Source organism: Mesoplodon bidens, assembly GCF_964165515.1.
Source record: "Mesoplodon bidens genome assembly, chromosome: 20".
NCBI lineage: Eukaryota > Metazoa > Chordata > Mammalia > Artiodactyla > Ziphiidae > Mesoplodon > Mesoplodon bidens.
The window spans coordinates 24,360,128-24,381,570 of record NC_138181.1 but is presented as its reverse complement, the minus strand read 5'-3'; the positions used below and the strand labels follow the sequence as shown (position 1 = coordinate 24,381,570).

At 37.8% G+C, this 21,443-nt stretch overlaps 1 protein-coding gene across 3 annotated transcripts in view; it reads right to left on the bottom strand.

The window, feature by feature from the left end:
- SLC7A2 (solute carrier family 7 member 2) overlaps nt 1-21,443 on the bottom strand; it is a 73,583-nt gene that overhangs the window by 9,524 nt on the left and 42,616 nt on the right. For 2 of the 3 annotated variants that reach the window (XM_081220777.1, XM_081220776.1), the window contains exons 2-9: nt 20,683-21,073; nt 20,052-20,207; nt 16,392-16,557; nt 15,106-15,239; nt 13,855-14,077; nt 11,874-12,013; nt 2,375-2,477; nt 373-578 (exon numbers count right to left, since the gene is read on the bottom strand). In XM_081220777.1, the coding sequence (XP_081076903.1) occupies nt 373-578; nt 2,375-2,477; nt 11,874-12,013; nt 13,855-14,077; nt 15,106-15,239; nt 16,392-16,557; nt 20,052-20,207; nt 20,683-21,058 (1,504 nt within the window). In that variant the 5' untranslated portion in view covers nt 21,059-21,073. Of the gene's footprint in view, nt 1-372; nt 579-2,374; nt 2,478-11,480; nt 11,618-11,873; nt 12,014-13,854; nt 14,078-15,105; nt 15,240-16,391; nt 16,558-20,051; nt 20,208-20,682; nt 21,074-21,443 lie in introns of all 3 variants that reach the window. The other variant, XM_081220775.1, reaches the window with a different exon arrangement.

Here is a 21,443-nt window from a genome sequence, read left to right as displayed (position 1 = left end):
AATTCGCATGGTTACGTAACTGTGGGTGAGCAAACACGATCTGCTAGATTGCCTCGCAGTCTCCTCGGGTCTCCGTTCAGTTATTGCCAGGTGTACTTTGCTTCACGCAGGAAGCACCCTCACAGCGGACAAAATGGACCAATTTTGTACTTCGGCCCCTCTCACCTTAGGGAATTTCTTCCTTTCTTCTTCAATTACCAAGATATAATCAATGTATCCTGCTAATACAGAGATGCGCTCAGTGACCAGTGACCAGTTAGGTTCAAATCTCAGGACTGAGGGTAGTGCTAACATCTTTCACCCTCATCATGCCTGCTCCGCCCGCATATACCTGCTGGGTCTTCATAATGTACACAGTCGAAGGGGACTTACCAAGGAATCCGACCAGAAAGCTCACGAGAGAAGCCGACTGTTTTGTGGGCAGAAGCGAAGGGCTGAAGAGGGGTCGCAGGCTGAAGCCCTGTCCTGGCAGCACAGTGACCTGGGACTCGCTTTTGGAGGCAGTGTTGGCACACGATCCCAGAGCTTCTTTCTCAGGACAGTATTTGGGGTGCTCGTAAGACAAGCCAGGCTGGTACCTATTCCCAAATAAAGGCATGTGTCTTTATTGTCAACGCACACTTCGCCCAAACGAAACAAGCATCTGAAACTCTAAGAGAGACATTTCCATTCACAGCTGGTGCAGTAAATCCACACGCCTTGTGGCTGCAGCCCCAGAATGTACTGAAGCAAGCCACACACCTGCTCAGCAGAATATCTGCAGCAACTCTGGATGTCCTCTGATAGCCACTTGATTAGAAAGTTATGTACATTCGATGCTGAAGAGAGTTACATTTTAAAGTGAGGCAAGTGTGACAATAGGATGATTATTCTGGAAATGTCTATGTCCAAAGGAGATGCAGTTCACAAAAACAGCACAGATCTCTGGTTAAATATCAGCTACAGGGGGCTTCCCTGGTGGCGCAGTGGTTGAGAGTCCGCCTGCTGATGCAGGGCTCACGGGTTCGTGCCCCGGTCTGGGAAGATCCCACATGCCGCAGAGCGGCTAGGCCTGTGAGCCATGGCCGCTGAGCCTGCGCATCCGGAGCCTGTGCTCCGCAACGGGAGAGGCCACAATAGTGAGAGGCCCGTGTATCGCAAAAAAAAAAAAAAAAAAATCAGCTACAGAGTAACATACAGCCTTCAGTTTGGCCTTCAAAGGCCTCACTGCAACCTGTCTCTCTGGCCTCATCTCCCTCACCTCATACAGCCACCTCCCACCCATTCTCCTCTATTACTGATCCTTGTCCTCTTCAGCTGGCATCAAGATATCAGCCTGCTTCAATTCCTAGTATCTGCCCAGTCTCCCCAGTGTGGTCTTTTCCCTCTGAGCAGCCTTTGGTTAAACTTAAAAGTAACATTTGTCCCCTATCCAAAGAAGAAATATGCTCACTGAGAAAAAAATACACAAAAAGCGGGGTACGTAGAAGAAAACTGAAGCCACCCATTACACCACTACTCAGTATGAATCACAGCTAGCATTTTGGTACAATTTCAGCCAGGTATAAATGCAAATATGTGCATGTATATATATATATATATGTAAAAATCATTTCTTCGTGTAAATGTATGTTACTATTTAAATAAATTCAGATGCTACATATAGCTTTGCATCCAGAAACTGATATATTTCTCCATATAATTAAATATCATTTTATTTGCTGTTAGAAGAGTCCACTGAATAAATGTACCCTTCTTTATTTAACTATTCTATTTTTTTTTTATTGAAGTGTAGTTGATTTACAATGTTGTGTTAGTTTCTGGTATACAGCAAAGTGTCTCTCTCTCTCTCTCTCTCTCTCTCTCTCTCTCTCTCTCTCTATATATATATATATATATATATATATTCTTTTTCATATTCTTTTCCATTATGGTTATTTTAGGATATTGATAGTTCCCTGTGCTACACAGTAGGACCTTGTTGATTATCTGTTTTATTAACTATTCTACTATTGATATTCAGCTTAGTTCCATTTTTTCACTATTGCATATATCTGTGTGTGCCTCTTTGATTAAATCTTTAGCATAAAAGCTTAGCAGCTGGATCACTGGGATTACAAATATAGTATTCTTAAGTGTCTTTATACATTATGAGAACTTGTTGTTCACACAGATTAGGCCTACCTTTGGCAATTATCAATTTTAGTTGATTCTTTGCTTAAGGACCAAGTATGCTAATTATGCTTTGTACTCATGTTTGTATGTCTACGGCCTCTCACCTCTGTGAGACAACTAGCTCCTTGAAAGCAAGGTCGGTGAGCCCTAATTTTCTTTATTTCCCGGGCCCCACATGACACACACTCTTCAGAACCTTCTGGCAATGAGAACCACTCACCTGAGGATGAGAACACAGGCTGCGACCAGAGAGTAGGCCAGAAGGGTGCCGATGGACATCATGTCCACGAGGGCCTTCAGGTCAAAGAGAAATGCCATCACAGCTATTGGGAAAAGAAAGAACAGGGAAGAAAACAGGCTGTGAGAAAATTCCACACAGTTGGTAACTTTCAAGTCAGGGATAAGTGATGGGCACTTTTTTGTTTTAGTGCCAATGGTAAGTCAAAGTGTAGAAAGCGTATTTCTCACAGTTAATAAGATGTGCTTTAGGTCATACAAACTGCTAATAAAACTTCAAAAACCCTCAGCTGTCTGTCTAACAAAACACATCTACTTTGATTACTTAAAAAATATTGGCCTGACAAAGAGTGAAAATATTATATGACAGAATACTCTCCTTTGATGTTTCAAAAGAAAAACACTGCTAGGAAATATTGGCTGGCTCCTTTTTAAAAACACATAAAGGAATTCGAACAGAAGAGCTTTCATTATAGATGTTAAATAATCATTTTAATTCCCATCTGCATTCTGAGTTGTATCTTCTACAGAATAAAATAATGTCCAATTAAGTTATGTTTCTGATAGAGGTTAAATTCTACTCTGATTAAAACCACACAATCTGACTAAATTTGAGCGATCTGTGGCCCGTCCCCAGGCCCCAATAATGTTAAGAGGCAAAGTATAATTTATACAGTTGAATAGTCAACTTGCACTTAGCAACGTTTTTTCTCCGTTGAAACATCAAAATAGTGATGATATTAACTTGAATTTGCCAAATAGTTGTCCCTATCATAATAAGTAGAAAACACCACATTCCACTCATGGGGTGTTCCAGACACCTCAGCAAGCTTTCTATCTCTATGATCTCCATTTATCTTCAATTCAATAATCCTATGAGACAGGGGAAATTATTTAGATTCAGTATTTGACTGTTTTTAAACAAAACCCCAGCAATTTCACATGGTTTAACTTAACAGGATTATGATCCTCTTTTTTATAGACAGGCTAACTTAACAAGGTTACAACTAGTAGGTAGAAGCGGGGTTCCAGCTAAACCAACATGCCCGTGCCCCTTCTATAATAGCACATTGTTTCTTTAAATACACCCCATGCCTTACTTTGAAAAATCTCCATTGCTAGTATAGTTATACATCAGGTTAAAATTTTAATATGTTTTGTAAGAACCACAGATAACCAAAACAAGGTAGCCAAAACAGAAGAAAATGATTAATTATCCATACAAGCTCTCTGATTTAAGTTAAAAACAAGCAAAGCAAGATGTGGGACTACAGAATAACAAAATATAATATTTTAGAGCATTAAAAATGCTACAATTATCTTCTTTTAATTATTGTTATTATTATTATTTTTTGCTGTATGCGGGCCTCTCACTGCTGTGGCCTCTCCTGTTGCGGAGCACAGGCTCCGGACGCGCAGGCTCAGCGGCCATGGCTCACGGACCCAGCCGCTCCGCAGCATGAGGGATCCTCCCGGACCGGGGCACGAACCCGTGTCCCCTGCATCGGCAGGTGGACTCTCAACCACTGCGCCACCAGGGAAGCCCTCTTCTTTTAATTATTAACTTCAATATCTTATTATGCTGGCAAATTAAATTCTTCCTGAAGGAAGAAGAGTACATTTTTTAAAATTCTGAATACCTAGTAGAGAATTAATGGGCAGGATTTTACTGGAAATAAAAAGCTTTTATGGAGTAAATAAAATATGTTGCTCTTTGTCAAGATTTATAAAATATCTTTAGTATCATAATGCACTGTTTAATCATAAAGTGGGCCTTAAATCATCTAGTACAAGCTTCATTTTATGGGGGCAGAAATCTAAGCACTGAGAAAATAAGTGATTTGACCTCCCAACGTACATCTAATAAAGTGCCAAATTTATTACAAAACATTTATAAAGTGCAGTTTTTTAGGCAAATACTTTCTGACTCTGAAAGAATCCCATTTCATACATAACTAAGCATTAGTATTCTCTAATCTAATTTCCCCCAAATTCAGAGTCTCAACAAAATTATCATTTTTTGGTTTGGATTTCTACTACCAAGAGTGTTTATTGTTTTATCTATAAAGCTGGTTAAAGTCTTCTCTTCCTCCATATAACAGGGGCTTTAAGGCCATTCTCTTGATCTGTAAAATCTCTTTGAAAATTTCCACATGGAATAAGAATCTGGACAACTAGGGTGCCTGCTGGATGCTGGTGGGAGACCTTGATGCCCAAGGAGATGGGAGGAACCCCCAAGTGAACCGGTAGAACGTGGGGGGAATGAGGGGGGAGGAGAAGTGGAGGCCAGACAGGACCAGTGCCCCAGAGGGGTGGCTGGAAGGGGGGAGGGGTTCCCATGCCTGGAGGGACCCTCGGACCAAGGGGGAATGTGTTGAGCATTTCCCCTGCCCAATTGGCCTGGCTCTCAGGCAGGTCCTACACCCTCAGAGGGCCCCTCCAGGCCGTGTTGCTCCTGGGGGCTAGCAGGAAGGCCGGGGTAGAACAGGAGACAGGCGGGAGGGGCCCTCCAGGACTGGAGGAGCAGGAGAGGAGCGGAGAGTGTTTGCCCCTCCCACTCAGACCAGGATGCCTGCTGCGCTCTCAGGCCGGGTCCCCCACCCTCTGAGACTAGAGGCACAGCCAGGACCCCTTCTGTTGAGCCTAAGCCCCACCCCACCTCAGGGCCTTTTCCAGCCCTGTGGGTCCTAAGCATAGGCCCCACCCACTGCCAAAACCCCACCCCTGCCTAAGTGCCACCCCCACAGCCAAGGCCTTTTCCACCTTTTTTTTTTCTCCTCTTTTTTACTATTGTGGTTCTGTTTTACCTTCCAAAAGTTGTTTCACCCACATTTTTATTTTTATATTCTTTCTAATATATCTGTTAGTTTCCTAGTCTAATTTTATTTTTTACTCTTTGTTATTGTTGTTTTTTTTTTTTTTTGCCACCCCATGCAGCTTGTGGGATCTTGGTTCATGAGCGGGGGTTGGGCTGAAGCTCCTGTGGTGGGAGCTCCAAGTCCGAACCACTGAACTAACAGAGAACCTCAGACCCCAGGGAATATTCATCAGAGTGAGGTCTCCCAGAGGTCCTCATCTCAGCGCCAAGACCCAGCTCTACCCAACAGCCTACAAACTCCAGTGCTGGAAGCCTCAGGCCAAACAACCAGTAAGACAGGAACACAATCCCACCCATCAAAAAAAAAAAAAAAAAAAATGAGACGGCAGAAAAATATGTCACAGATGAAGGAGCAAGGTAAAAGCCTACAGGACCAAATAAATGAAGAGGAAATAGGCAATCTACTTGAAAAAGAATTCAGAGTAATGAGAGTAAAGATGATCCAGAATCTCAGAAATAGAATGGAGGCACGAATTGAGAAAATACAAGAAACGTTTAACAAAGATCTAGAAGAACTAAAGAACAAAAAAACAGCGATGAACAATACAATAACTGAAATGAAAAATACACTGAAGGAATCAATAACAGAATAACTGAGGCAGAAGAATGAATAAGTGAGCTTGAAGACAGAATGGTGGAAATAACTGCTGAGGAGCAGAATAAAGAAAAAAGAATGAAAAGAATTGAAGACAATCTCAGAGACCTCTGGGACAACACTAAATGCACCAATATTCAAACTATAGGGGTCCCAGAAGAAGAAGAGAAAAAGAAAGGGTCTGAGAAAGTATTTGAAGAGATTATAGTGGAGAACTTCCCTAACGTAGGAAAGGAAATAGTCACCCAAGTCCAGGAAGCACAGACAGTCCCATACAGGATAAACCCTAGGAGAAACACACCAAGACACATATTAATCAAACTGACAAAAATTAAATTCAAAGAAAAAATATTAAAAGCAGCAAGGGAAAAGCAAAAAATAACATACAAAGGAATCCCCATAAGGTTATCAGCTGATTTTTCAGCAGAAACTCTGCAGGCCAGAAGGGAGTGGCAGGATATACTTAAAGTAATGAAACAGAAAAACCTACAGCCAAGATTACTCTACCCAGCAATCATTCAGATTGAATGGAGAAATCAAAAGCTTTTCAGACAAGCAAAAGCTAAGAGAATTCAGCACCACCAAACCAGCTTTACAACAAATGCTAAAGAAACTTCTCTAGGCGAGAAAGACAAGAGAAGAAAAAGACCCACAAAAACAAACCCAAAACAATTAAGAAAATGGGAATAGGAACATACTTATCAATAATAACCTTGAATGTAAATGGATTAAATGCCCCAACCAAAAGACACAGACTGGCTGAATGGAAACAAAAACAAGACTCATATATATGCTGTCTACAAGAGATCCATTTCAGACCTAGGGACACACACAGACTGAAAGTGAAGGGATGGAAAAAGATATTCCATGCAAATGGAAATCAGACGAAAGCTGGAGTAGCAATACTCATAGCAGATAAAGTAGACTTTAAAATAAAGACTGTTATAAGAGATAAGGAAGGACACTGCATAATGATCAAGGGATCAATCCAAGAAGAAGATATAACAATTATAAATGTTTATGCACCCAACATAGGACCACCTCAATACATAAGGCAAATGCTAACAACCATGAAAGAGGAAATTGACAGTAACACAATAATAGTAGGGACTTTAACACCTCCCACTTACACCAATGGACAGATCATCCAAACAGAAAATAACTAAGGAAACACAAGCTTTAAATGACACAACAGAGCAGATAGATTGAACTGATATTTATAGAACATTCCACCCAAAAGTGGCAGAATACATTTTCTTCTCAAGTGTACATGGAATATTCTCCAGGATAGATCATATCTTGGGTCACAAATCAAGCCTTGGAAAATTTAAGAAAATTGAAATCATATCAAGCATCTTTTCTGACCCCAATACTATGAGATTGGAAATCAATTACAGGAAAAAAACTGTAAAAAACACAAATACATGGAGGCTAAACAGTGCACTACTAAATAATCAAGAGATCACTGAAGAAATCAAAGAAATAAAAAAAATACATAGAAACAAATGACAACAAAAACACGATGACTCAAAACCTATGGGATGCAGCAAAAGCAGTTCTAAGAGGAAGTTTATAGCAATTCAATCTCACCTCAAGAAACAAAAAAATCTCAAATAAACAACCTAACCCTACACCTAAAGCAGCTAGAGAAAGAAGAACAAAGAAAACGCAAAGTCAGTAGAAGGAAAAAAATCATAAAGATCAGAGCAGAAATAAATGGCATAGAAACGAAGAAAACAATAACAAAGATCAATAAAACTGAAACTTGGTTCTTTGAGAAGATAAACAAAATTGATAAACCCTTAGCAGAGCCATCAAGAAAAAAAGGGGGAGGACACAAATCAATAAAATTAGAAATGAAAAAGGAGAAATCACAACTGACACTGCAGAAATACAAAGGACTATAAGAGACTACTACAAACAACTATATGCCAATAAAATGGGCAATCACAAAGAAATGGACAAATTCTTGGAAAGGTACTGAACCAGGAAGACTGAACTAGGAAGAATTAGAAACTATAAACAGACCTATCACAAGTAATGAAATTGAAACTGTAATTAAAAATCTTCCAGCAAACAAAAGTCCAGGACCAGATGGCTTCATGGGTGAATTCTATCATTTAGAGAAGAGCTAACACCGATCCTTCTCAAACTCTTCCAAAAAATTGCAGAGGGAGGAACACTCCTAAATTCTTTCTATGAAGCCACCATAACCCTGATACTAAAACCAGAAAAAGATATCACAAAAAAAGAAAATTATAGAGCAATATCACTGATGAACATAGATGTAAAAATCTGGAACAAAATACTAGCAAACAGAATCCAACAACATATTAAAAGGATCATACACCACGATCAAGTGGGATTTATCCCAGAAATGCAAAGATTCTTCAATAAACACAAATCAATCAATGGGATAGACCACATTAACAAATTAAGGAACAAAAACCATATGATCATTTCAATAGATGCAGACAAAGCTTTTGACAAAATTCAACACCCATCTATGATAAAAACTCTCCAGAAAATGGGCACAGAGGGAACCTACCTCAACATAATAAAGGCCATATACGACAAACCCACAGCAAACATCACACTCAATGATGAAAAACTGAAAACATTTCCACTAAGCTCAGGAACAAGACAAGGATGTCCATTCTTGCCACTCTTATTCAACATATAGTTTTGGAAGTCCTAGCCACAGCAATCAGAGAAGAAAAAGAAATAAAAGGAATACAAATTGGAAAAGAAGAAGCAAAACTGTCACTGTTTGCAGGTGACATGATACTATACATAGAAAATCCTAAAGATGCCACCAGAAAACTACTAGAACTAATCAATGAATTTGGTAAGGTTGCAGGATACAAAATTAAAGCACAAAAATCTCTGGCATTCCTATACACTAACAACAAAAAATCAGAAAGAGAAATTAAGGAAACAATCCCATTTACCATCACAACAAAAAGAATAAAATACCTAGGAATAAACCTACCTAAGGAGGCAAAAGACTTGTACTCAGAAAACTATAAAACACTGATGAAAGAAACAAAGATGACATAAACAGATGGAGAAATATACCATGTTCTTGGATTGGAAGAATCCATACTGTGAAAATGACTATACTACCCAAAGCAACCTACAGATTCAATGCAATCCCTATCAAACTACCAATGGCATTCTTTGCAGAATTAGAACAAAAAATTTTACAATTTGTATGGAAACACAAAAGACCCCAAATAGCTAAAGCAATCTTGGGAAAGAAAAACTGAGCTGGAGGAATCAGGCTCCCTGACTTAAAACTATACTACAAAGCTACAGTAATAAAGACAGTACGGTATAGGCACAAAAACAGAAATATAGATCAGGATAGAAAGCCCAGAGGTAAACCCATGCAAATATGGTCACCTAATTTACAACAAAGGAGACAAGAACATACAATGGAGGGAAGGCAGCCTCATCAATAAATGGTGCTTGGAAAACTGGACAGCCACATGTAAAAGAATGAAATTAGAATGCTCCCTAACACCATACACAAAAAAAAACTCAAAATGGACTAAAGACCTAAATGTAAGACCAGACACTATAAAACTCTTAGAGGAAAACATAGGAAAAACACTCTTTGACATAAACCACAGCAAGATCTTTATTGACCCACCTCCTAGAATAATGGAAATAAAAACAAAAATAAACAAATGGGACCTAATGAAACTTAAAAGCTTTTGCACAGCAAAGGAAACCATAAACAAGACAAAAAGACAACCGTCAGAATGGGAGAAAATATTTGCAAATGAAACAACGGACAAAGGATTAATCTCCAAAATATACAAACAGTTCATGGAGTTCAATATCAAAAAACAAAGAACCCAATTAAAAAATGGGCAGAAGACCTAAACAGACATTTCATCAAAGTAGACATACAGATGGCCAAGAGGCATGTGAAAAGATGCTCAACATCACTAATTATTAGAGAAATGCAAATAAAAACTACAATGAGGTATCACCTCACACCAGTCCGAATGGCCATTATCAAAAAATCTAGAAACAATAAATGCTGGAAAGGATGTGGTGAAAAGGGAACCCTCCTGCACTGTTGGTGGGAATGTAAATTGATAAAATCACTATGGAGAACAGTATGGAGGTTCCTTAAAAAACTAAAAATAGAACTACCATATGACCCAGCAATCCCACTACTGGGCATATACCCTGAGAAAACCATAATTCAAAAAGAGTCATGTACCACAATGTTCATCACAGCACTATTTACAATAACCAGGACATGGAAGCAACCTAAATGTCCATCAACAGATGAATGGATAAAGAAGATGGGGCACATATATACAATGGAATATTACTCAGCTATAAAAAGAAATGAAATTGTGTTATTTGTAGTGACGTGGATGGATCTAGAGTCTGTCACACAGAGTGAAGTAAGTCAGAAAGAGAAAAACATATACCATATGCTAACGCACGTATATGGAATCTAAAAAAAAATGGTGCTGATGAACCTAGTGGCAGGGCAGGAATAAAGACACAGACATAGAGAATGGACTTGAGGACACGGGGAGGGGGGGAAACTGGGGCGAAGTGAGAGAAGCATCGACATATACACACTACCAAATGTAAAATAGCTAGCTAGTGGGAAGCAGCAGCATAGCACAGAGAGATCAGCTCGGTGCTTTGTGACCGCCTGGAGGGGTGGGATAGGGAGGGTGCGAAGGAGGCTCAAGAGGGAGGGGATATGGGGATATATGTATGCATATGGCTGATTCACTCTGTTGTACAACAGAAACTAACACAGCATTGTGAAGCAATTATATTCCAATAAAGATGTATTAAAAAATTAAAAAAGAACTGTGAGAAAAAAAAGGATCTGTCCAAAAGCATTTTACATGGACATTATGACATGCCAAAAGGTAGGCAAATGGAGTTTGTGTTTTGTTTTTCTTTTTTAACATGACTTAGTATCAAAACTGTTGAAAGGAAAAATAGATTCCTAATGGGGTTTATGACCGTATGGGTATTAGTAACTCTTAGAGAACCATGATGGCCCAGGAAGTGGGGTTAGCCACCATACTGAGGGCAGTGATAACAATGACCAAGTATAAATTATCTTTGACATTTCTTATATTTAATTAAGAATGGGTAAACTTTAGCTTTTCAAAAATCCTATGGTCGTTTAGCAATATTCAACTTAAATCCTGGATGAAAAAGAAAATATTGAATCATTATTTTTAATTAACAATTCAAGTATTAAGTAATCATTCTTTAATTAACATTTTGTGTGTCAGTAAATAATTTTATGTGGTCATTCATCGATCTGAAAAGCATTTGATAGCTGATATATAGTGAAAAACCATTACAAACCTTTGCGCATTTGTTAGAAGCCCCAAAGGTTAAGATAACGAAATAGGACCAAATCCCAAAGGGTCAGTTATGAATTTCGGTAGAGCACCGCCACCACAATTTGCAGATGTGATTCCAATGTTTATACCCTAATTTATCAGTGATTTTGTTCTTAACTTACATGCACAGCAAGCAGACCCTCTTTATAAGTCCATGCATGCGCATAAAATGCTCAAGTCCAATGTTGAAGAATCCTATGTTTGTAGAGCTTACCAGAGATGACCCCTGCAGTCAATGTGGCAGCTACTGGTGACTGCCTCTTACTCACTCTGGCAAGAAATCTAAACAGTAAACCATCCCGGGCCATGGCAAACAGAATTCGGGGCAAAGGAAACATGGAACCCAGAAGACTAGAACAGAAAAATTCATAATCCACATGTGAGTTATTACAAGAATTATTCTAGATGAATATATACTGGTAAAGACTGGACACACTAAAGCACAGAACCTATAGCAAAAAAAAAAATTCAAAATCGGAAATATTCACAAAAAAGTTATTAATCTTTATATATATCAAAACAGAAAATGACCTAATTTTCCATTTTTTTTCCAGAATCCTCGATGAAAAAAGATCCCCCTTTACTTAATAAAAGTCAACTCTCTCACCTGCTACCGCACCCGATGATAAAGTAGCAATTATTGGTGTCTTCGTTTTGGAATTGATTTGAGCTAGACATTTGAAAAGCAACCCATCCTCCGCCATAGCATAGATTACACGAGGCATTGGGAAAATGGATCCAAGAAGACTGAATAAAAAGCAAACACATGCAGTATGGCAAACACATTCATGCAAGATTACATCCCAGAACTGAAATTAAGTAATCGTATAAAATGCAGCATCACAGCTGTGATTATGAAGTCTTGTTATTTTTAAAATGTATTATGATTGGGCATTTAAAAATAGATACCAATTAACCATTGTGCTACTTATTATTCTCTTACAGATATTTGCCCAGCACAATTATCAGACTAAAAACAATACTGCAAATAATTTGTGCAGGCCCATGATTACTACTAAATTAAAACTAAGGAATTAAGACCAAAAAAAACCCCAATTATATCATTAAGACATTTTTAACCTGGAAAATAAAATTTATAAATTGATATGTAATTACAGAAAAGATTAAGTAATTTGATTTTATAGTATAGTCACTTCATTTATTCAATAACTACACATTTTTCATATTTATTTTACCATTATTTTCCTCATATAGTGTGATCTTTGATCAAATTAATAATTCTTAGCATCATAAGATAATCAAGACAGAAAAAGACAAAGAAAAAATCAACTCACTGTAAATTTAGTACATAAAGACAGCCGCAATTAAACGTTAGTAACAGTGCAGTTTAAGAAAATGATTTTTTGCTTTAGATGTTTTGAATTACTTGTGTGTTTACTGGCTGTATCATTCCGTACGTGAATTAGTTGTAAAAAATAACCATTAAAAGAGAAAGTAAGTAAAATATATTTTTTAAATCCGTCTTCTTTATCTTTTAATAAAGCTGGGTTAAGCTTGGCCACAAATAAATCTTTGTCCATCTCTCTTCTAAGACCATGGTGGCAAGGTATCACCACAGTTCAGATTTTTGAAACTGTTTGAAACTATTTAAAATAAACCTCAACACTGGCAGATGGCTAAGAAACCAACAGGGGTAATTTCTAATTGCTGCTTAATATTTATTATCTTGAATACAAAATAAAAGAGAGTTTGAGGGGAAAAAAGCTAGGCTAATGAATTATACAAAAAAATTTCTTTTTCCAGTTTCAGACTTTTAGAAAATTATTTTCACTTCAAAAAATTAGTACTCAAGCAGAGATTAATTTTTCTCTTTGTAAGAATGCTCTAAGTATAGCATGATATAAAACTCAAATGAAATATCTTATGATCACATGTTAAATTAAAATATGAGTAGCTCAGGAAACTTGAGAAATGAATCATAAAATATTAAAATAAGCAGCTACTGAAAATCTGAATACTTGAGATTCAACTCTTCTTTTCGCATAGATTTATACAAATTTCCGCCATTAACTTGAGAACAGTAATTTCCATTTCTACACCAAGTTCACTCTGATCAGTGCTGAGAGGAAAAAGTCTCAGTGCTTCATAATAAAAAGCACATTATACTTAACAATGCCACAGCATATAGCTTCCACTCATTACAGACTTGATATTATTTTAAAAGACAGCAGAAAGTGTCAAGTCTGCACATAAGGTCTCAATTGTCTGTAGCACTACAAGTAACAGCAAAGCCAGCAGGGAAACATACTAGGATAAGCACTGTAAAGTTTCACAGTACATATATATATGAATGTGTATGAAATATATAAGTGTGTATAAATGCCATATATATCCACAGAAGCTTGGATCATCATCATCTTGAAAAACTGACTTTTAACTGACGGGGGAAACATTTTTATCCCTTAAGATTTTGATATGGCAATTTGGGCGAACTATTCAGAGAATACAGTTGCATAATGTGTTCCTCGTATTAGGATTATTTTTAAAACATACAAAAGCAATGCTTTAGGCACTGACTACCTTTGCAGTCGCCCAGACAGCTCTGCCCCAAAGGCAATGCAACGTACCTTGTTGACAAAGCACAGAGGGAGCCTGCGGCAACGACATATTTGGCTGGACCCCATCCAACATACTCAAACGCTACAGGAAGGGGGCTTTTCTCATCGAGGAGGTAGTATGGCATCATCAGTGTTAAAGCTGCTGAGACCCCAAAATAGGCCATAAAGCAAACGAGCAGAGAAGTCACAATTCCAATAGGAATAGCTTTCTGAGGATTCCGGACTTCCTCACCTAAGGAAACATAAATGAAAGATTTGCATATTTAATAAAACATGAATAGGTAAAACATGAATTCTTCTTGTCCTTCACAGCACTTCTACTCTGCTTTGTCCCTTCTGTTTCCTCAGCTTGCTCCATCTACGCTACACGACGTTTCTTCTCTTCTTGAGGGTCCTGTGCTGTCACATAAAGACCAAAGCCCAGAGGCAAGAAGAGAAAGCGAGAAATCCTGCAAGTCAGTTTCCCATTTCCGGAAAGAAAAAATACGTTATCCCAGCACTATTAACTGCTTAGGGATAGAACAGAAGTCTTAATCCATTTGGAAAATGATTCCTCCACAGAGATTACACATCGTGGCATTCTGCAGGCCCTTAATTATGAAGGCTTCCATATATATGAAGACAAACTTCTACTCAGTGCATTGATTTATATTAAATTTTAGTTTTAATAAAAAACAGCACTTTTTCAATCTTTCTAATACAATTTGGCAGTTGAAACACCCCAAATGCGGTCAATTATAAGGCCATGCAATAATGTGAACCCCCCCCAAAAAAAACGTGAACCCAGAGGAAGCATTTAGGGCTAACTAATTGTAGCATGATTATTTTGTTGTACAGGATAAAGAGGAAAGAATTATCACAACATATTTTGTCCTGTTAAAGAAGAAACAATTTAAGAGCACGATCATTGTTGTTACTCACTGTGATAGCACTTTCAGACCAAAGGTTGAGGGTAGTAATTATGACCAACACTTATAAAGTAGTTGACAACTTGCAAAGTATTTTTCATAATCTTAGGTACCCTTCATAACATCTGAGAGGTAGGTATTGCTCTCCTGATTTTACCAATATGGAAACCAAAGCTCAGAGAGTTTCACTAAGTTTCTTTTTATACAGCAGGTGTTACTTCTGGGTCTGGAACCAGCCCTTATTATCCCAAATTCTACTCTCTTCCCTTGAACCTCTGTTGTCACCTATGGGTACTCATGTGGTTCAAAGAACAATTTTTCCTTTGACACAGAGCCAAGAGTCTGCTCTTACCAGTTGTTGCAATGCAGTCAAATCCCACAAAGGCATAAAAGCAGGTTGCAGCCCCAGCCAAAGTTCCTGCAAAGCCATAAGGCATAAAGCCACCAGCCCCATAGATACTTGTTCCATTTTCAGAAGGTGGCTCCCTAAGGAAGAGAAGCAGCACATTGGAAAGTTATTTTCCTAGAAAACTGCTTCTTCAAGCAGTTTGTCTCAAACTACAGCCTTGGAAGGTTATTGTGTTCATCAGCCCTTGGAAGCTGATGTGTACAAAACTGAAGGTAAACTCTGATTTTTTTTACCCTATCCTAGAGGATGTGGTGGTGTTCTCAATAATGGCACCCCTCTCTGGTTACCAGCACTCAACTAGAGGCTGATCATTAGCATAAGCAGAGGACTCAGATCCACTCTGGCTGGAACTCATAGCCAGGCAGGATTTTGAGAACAGAGACCCCATATATGGGCCATGATCTGAAATAAAGACAAGAAACTTTCTCTTCTCGTGGACAGTGGGGCAGACTGTACATCTGAAAAATTTACTAAGAGGACTTTTGACAAGGTGAAATAAAATTCTCTAATCTTGATTAATAATACTGAAGTTGAATATTCTATTACATGTTAAAAATTATATAAAACCAGAGGATACTAAATTTTTGCCTCATCAGAATGGCTACAAATAACATATGTAAAGAAAAACATGTACATGTACATCACTTCATGTAACAGACATTTTTGTAATCTTATTTACACACAGGAATATTATGCTTAAATCTTAGGATGAAACCTTTCATATATAATTAATTTAATATTTGAGATTATCAGTTTAAAGTGAAATGCATAGACAATTCTGCTTATGCAATCAATAACATTCTCAAAAAAACCAGCAGGCGTGAAAATTACTACAGGGTTGAAAGAATGCAATGGAACCAAATAGTGTCCCCAAAGGAAAAACTAAAGGATGCATGACTCAAAAATGCTCTTTGTTATTTTGAGGTGACAAATCTTTGGAGGGAAAAAACCATCCTTCCAATGGTTAGGACCTCTCCTTGCTCTTCCTTAAAACTGGAGCCAAGCTTGAGATTAAGAACCAGCAACTGCATGGCTTTAAACAGCTGCTCAGTAGTGAGCACACCTATGCATTCAGGAAGAACAATCTTGAAATAGAACAGACCTTCAGAAAGTTCTCTGAAGCAAGAAGTTTGAGAACAGTTTTTCCAGAGGAAAATGTAACATAAAATAAAAGCAAGCAAATATTTTTAAAAACTCAAAATAGGAGGGGAAAACCCCGAATATTTAACCTGGCACTTGCAGATATATTTTTGAGAAACTCTTCACTGATCTTCCAGTTTGCCACGTTTCCTTTCACAAACCCAGCGACCATAACAAAGAGAAGAACCAGGATATTAATGGCTGTGAAGACTTTATTCACCCAAGCAGACTCTTTGACTCCAAAAGATAAAAGACCTATGGAAAAAGAAAAGGTATTTTAATGTTTACCTAACCTTTAGGAAAAGGCAACAGCATTTTGAGACAGTTACAAGCTTCAGGATATCATTTCACCAGCATTCATATATTTAACTGACATTTATCCCTTTCTATTGAGAATTCTTAGTCACCTAACTGTGAATAAAACTAACTTGATTTCAGAATGCAGACTGTGCTCATAGCCAGGAGATCCCAAACTCTCCGATAAATGAATAAATTTAGTAACTGGCTTTTATTATCAATGGGTAGGTAAGGTAACTTAATTTTAATGAAATGCTGTTCTAAAAAGCCATTTCAAGGTTAATGGCTGAAAATTTTTTAAAGTAAAAGCTCAATCATATTGTCTGCCTCATATTTACAGAATACATTAAACAAAATAATTATTCAATTGTCATGACAAAGATATTTTGTTAAATCAGTATTCATTTTAATAGTTTTATTTTTATATTCTGATTGTAAATGCAATCAATTTCCTATTCAAGTAACTTGAAGATACAGAAAAGAAAAAAGAAAGGAAATAAAGATCAAGTGTAATTTCCTTTCCAGAATTTTGCACACACACACACAAAGACACACAGGCACACATTTACATGTCAACAAACATATAACTTCATTTTTAACAATCACATACTCTTCTACTGTATGGAGACACTACATTTTACTCCTATATTTACAGACAATCAGGTCACTGTTAGTTTCTTACAACTATAAACAGTACTGACCGAATCATCCTTTCATAAATATCTTTTTACACTTTCAATTATTTCTTTACAATAATTTTCTATAAGGTAATACCATATCAACAGTATACACTTTATGTAAGACTTTTGGTTCATACCATCAAAACAGTCTCCAGAAAGTTTGGCCCAATTTAAATTGTCCATTTTTTCCCATTAGGCTATTCTTATTCATATTGATTTATAAGACTTGTTTATACAATAATGCTATAAGCTCTCTCACTGTATATGTATATAGCATGTTATCCCCAATTTATCATGTACTTTTAATCTTAGTGTTGATTAAACATGTAAGAAAGTTTTAGAATATAAATTTTTCCTCTTTAGTTTACCTCTAGAAAGATTTTCCCTAATATATATATATATATTTTTAAACAACCATCTTTAATAACTTTTTTTTTTTTTTTTTTGCGGTACGTGGGCCTCTCACTGTTGTGGCCTCTCCCGTTGTGGAGCACAGGCTCCAGACGCATAGGCTCAGCGGCCATGGCTCACGGGCCTAGCCGCTCCACGGCATGTCGGCCATGGCTCACGGGCCTAGCCACTCCACGGCATGTGGGATCTTCCCGGACCGGGACCGGGACACGAACCCGTGTCCCCTACATTGGCAGGCGGACCCCCAACCACTGCGCCACCAGGGAAGCCCGATTTTCCCTAATATTAACCCCAAAACATTCACCTTTGTTTCCTTCCAGTACTTTCATGATTATATCTATCATATCCATATCTTTAATACACCTTGTATAAGATATGAATTATGGATCAAAGAAAGTTTACTTTTTACTGTTGGGGAAATAACTGTGATGAAAGGCTTATATCACATACATACTTGCTTCTTCCCCGTATCTGTACCACCCATGATCAAATAAGCAAAATTATCCAAGTAGAGATGAGAAAAGCTGAATTTCATTCTCCTACCTGTATAAGTCCCAGAATTATACAAGAATACAACTATATTAATATAAAGGAAAACTGTATGGTCAGTACAATTATTGACTCTGTCAGTACAATTACTGACTCTGTAACTATCTGTCAGATTAGGAAACACTATACAACTCTACACCTTGGAAATATACACTATACTACTATACATTTGGGAAAAATAACAAAGCCAGTGCCAAGTTTTATAAAAGTTTCCCAGTACCCCAAGTGCACTCTCCATTCTGAGATCCCCAACTCCCACCAGTAAATTAGCCTTCTCATCTAAATGCTGCATACACTTCCCTTGTATCTTTAATAAAACAACAGCCTCAGTTGACAAGACATTTGGCATTACAGTATGAATAAAGATTACAACAGGAGGTTTTGGTCTTTGAAGGTTCTAAGAACAAAGTTATCATGTAATCTTAGCCTGTCCTGAAAGAAAAGACATGATGGTTGATGAACATGGAACATAAGATGCAGGCCAAGACCTGAGTCTTGCCATGGAATTTAATGACAGAAACTGTGTCATAACTACATGCTTCTCATTGTTTAGAGATTAAAGCTGAATATTTAAGGTAACTGAAACCATCCTTAAATAAAATGTGATGTAACTAATTTAATGTTAGCTAGGTGGTTGAGAAACCAAAACAAATAAAACCTATCACCTGTTGAAAAACAATTCATGCAATTTTTCTTGACATTAGAAGGAAAATGCCAAATAACTTGGACCTATAAATTTTGTTCATGTCCCTAAACATATCCCTACCTAAAACATTAAATTAATGGCTAACATTTTAAAGGGTAAAGTTATTTTTTTAATTATGTAATTTTCTAAGGAAAAATTATAGAAAGATAGGGAGAAAGTAGCTAGTGATAAGGTTGGACAGGAAATCAAGGGTCTATCAAGCAGGAAATGGGAACAAACATGGACTTTATTCTCAGTGCAATCCTTGATGGATTTAAGCAGGAGTGCCAGGTAGGGTAACAATCAAAATTGAAAATGCTCAAATAATTAAAACAAATATCAGGGGACAGCAGGGATGAGCTATGCCTACAAAATAAAACTGCCTGCCACCTAAGTGCTTACTATGCATCAAGCAAAAAGCCTGCACAAGATAAACATTGACGTCCTCATTTTATGGATGAACAAACTGAGTCATGGAAAGATGAAGTCACTCAGTGTTCCAAAGATAGGAAGTGGCAGAGTAGAATTGAAAACCTGGTCACTCTAATTCCTATGCCTTTCTAAACGACTATGCTACACAACTAATGAAAACAGGAAAATTCTAGTATCAGGTATGTTTGTCTCCATAATGTCTACATTAAAAAAAATGACGGGTGGTTTGAATATGCTCCCTTTTCAACCAGATGTCGACATTATATAGGCATAAATAGAAAGACAGAATTTCTTCTAGAAACAGTATGCTTGCAAATATCCTTAGTTGTAACTAATAAGATGAAATAAGGCCAAAAATTTTATATCCTTCCTTATTGAAGCTTTGTTGCCATTCCTGCAAATCTCCAATTAGTATTATAAAATTTATGTACCTTATCTGATTATTTAGTGCATTCCAGGTGTCATTGACTCAGAAGTACTATTTCTACCAGTCCATGTAATTTAGATTTATTTTTGAAACATACTTATCACAGAAGATAAAATGTGATTCTAGCTTGTCACAAGGCCCACAGATGTCCAATAGTAACTTATGTGTTACTAGCCTTCGAACTCAGGTCCCAAATTCAGTGGTAACCTATTTTCCTGGGACAACTAGCCCGGCTCATCTTAGGGAGAAGTGTAATTGGTTTTCTTACCTGCTAGAAGTAATATAAGACACACAGCAAAAAAGTCAGGATACTCTGCAAGGCCAGTATAATTCATTTTGAAGTATGTCCTGAAAAACTGACCAATCTGTTTGCTAAGAAGTTCATCAAAGGTGCCACTCCAAGCCCTTGCAACACTTGATGTTCCTTCCAAAACACAGAACGTTCAGAGAATACAAAGTCAGTGGGAGAAAATTAACATAACATCTTTTGCTACTCTATTCTAGGATAATCATGGGTTAGTTCAGACAGAAGTGAACATTTTAATCACATATAAAATTATCTTGGTAACTTTATAATTATACAATAGCAATCAAATGCTCAAGTCCATAACTGTGGAATCAGGCAATTTTATTTGCATTAAAGAACTATCATTTTTTAAGAAAGGTTGTCAAACCCACTAAGAGATGGCATATTCAGAGATGAAGCAGAATCACCGAATTTTGAAACTAGAAGGAGACACTTTAGAGATGAGAAAAATGAGACACGCAGGGACCAATAGATACACTCTGATCACCTAGTCGCTAATTAATGCAGACCTATCACAGAACCCTAAGGCCGCTGACTCAGGAGTGCTATTTCTACCATTTTACCCAATTAGGTTGATTTTTTGGAAACATACCTATCACATAAGATAAAATGAGATTCCAGCCAGTGATGAAGGCCCACAGTTCTCCGACAGTAACGTAAGTGTACAAATAGGCAGACCCAGTCTTGGGAACTCGGGCCCCAAATTCAGCATAGCAAAGGCCTGCCATCACGGAAGCCAGCGCAGCGATAAGGAAGGAGACCACGATGCTAGGGCCAGAATCCGCTTTGGCAACCTCGCCAGCGAGGACATAAACCCCGGCACCCAGAGTGCTTCCAACGCCCAGGGCAATGAGGTCCATGGTGGATAAGCAACGGCACAGTTTGGTATCTTCTAGACTGTCCAGAGTGACGATTTTTCTCCGGATCAGACATCGCGCAAAAGACAGCGCTGCTCTGCAGGGAATCATTCTGAAGATGGCAACCTGAAGAAGAGAAGGGAGGGGGTTAAAAGCTGATCTGGAACCGTCATCCGTCCAGTTACCCTCCCAGCTTCTCCGCACAGCTGTGCCACCTGATTGCTTTTACTCCTTGCTGGAGGTGCGGCCCGGAGCAATCAGAAGGAGGGTTGAAGGAGCCAAAGCTGTGATTTTCTGAGCTCACTCTGACGTGGCCTTTTAGAAGGATCTGCCACAAATGACTTACTGGGGGAGCAAAGGAATAGGAGCCTTGGGCAATTAAAAAGATTTGCCATTTTTGTTTGTTGTTACAATTTTTAAGGATATGCCCATAGAAATATATTCCAAGAGATGGCTTATTTGTTGTTGCTTCAAGCAAAGGGGTAAATCACCTCAT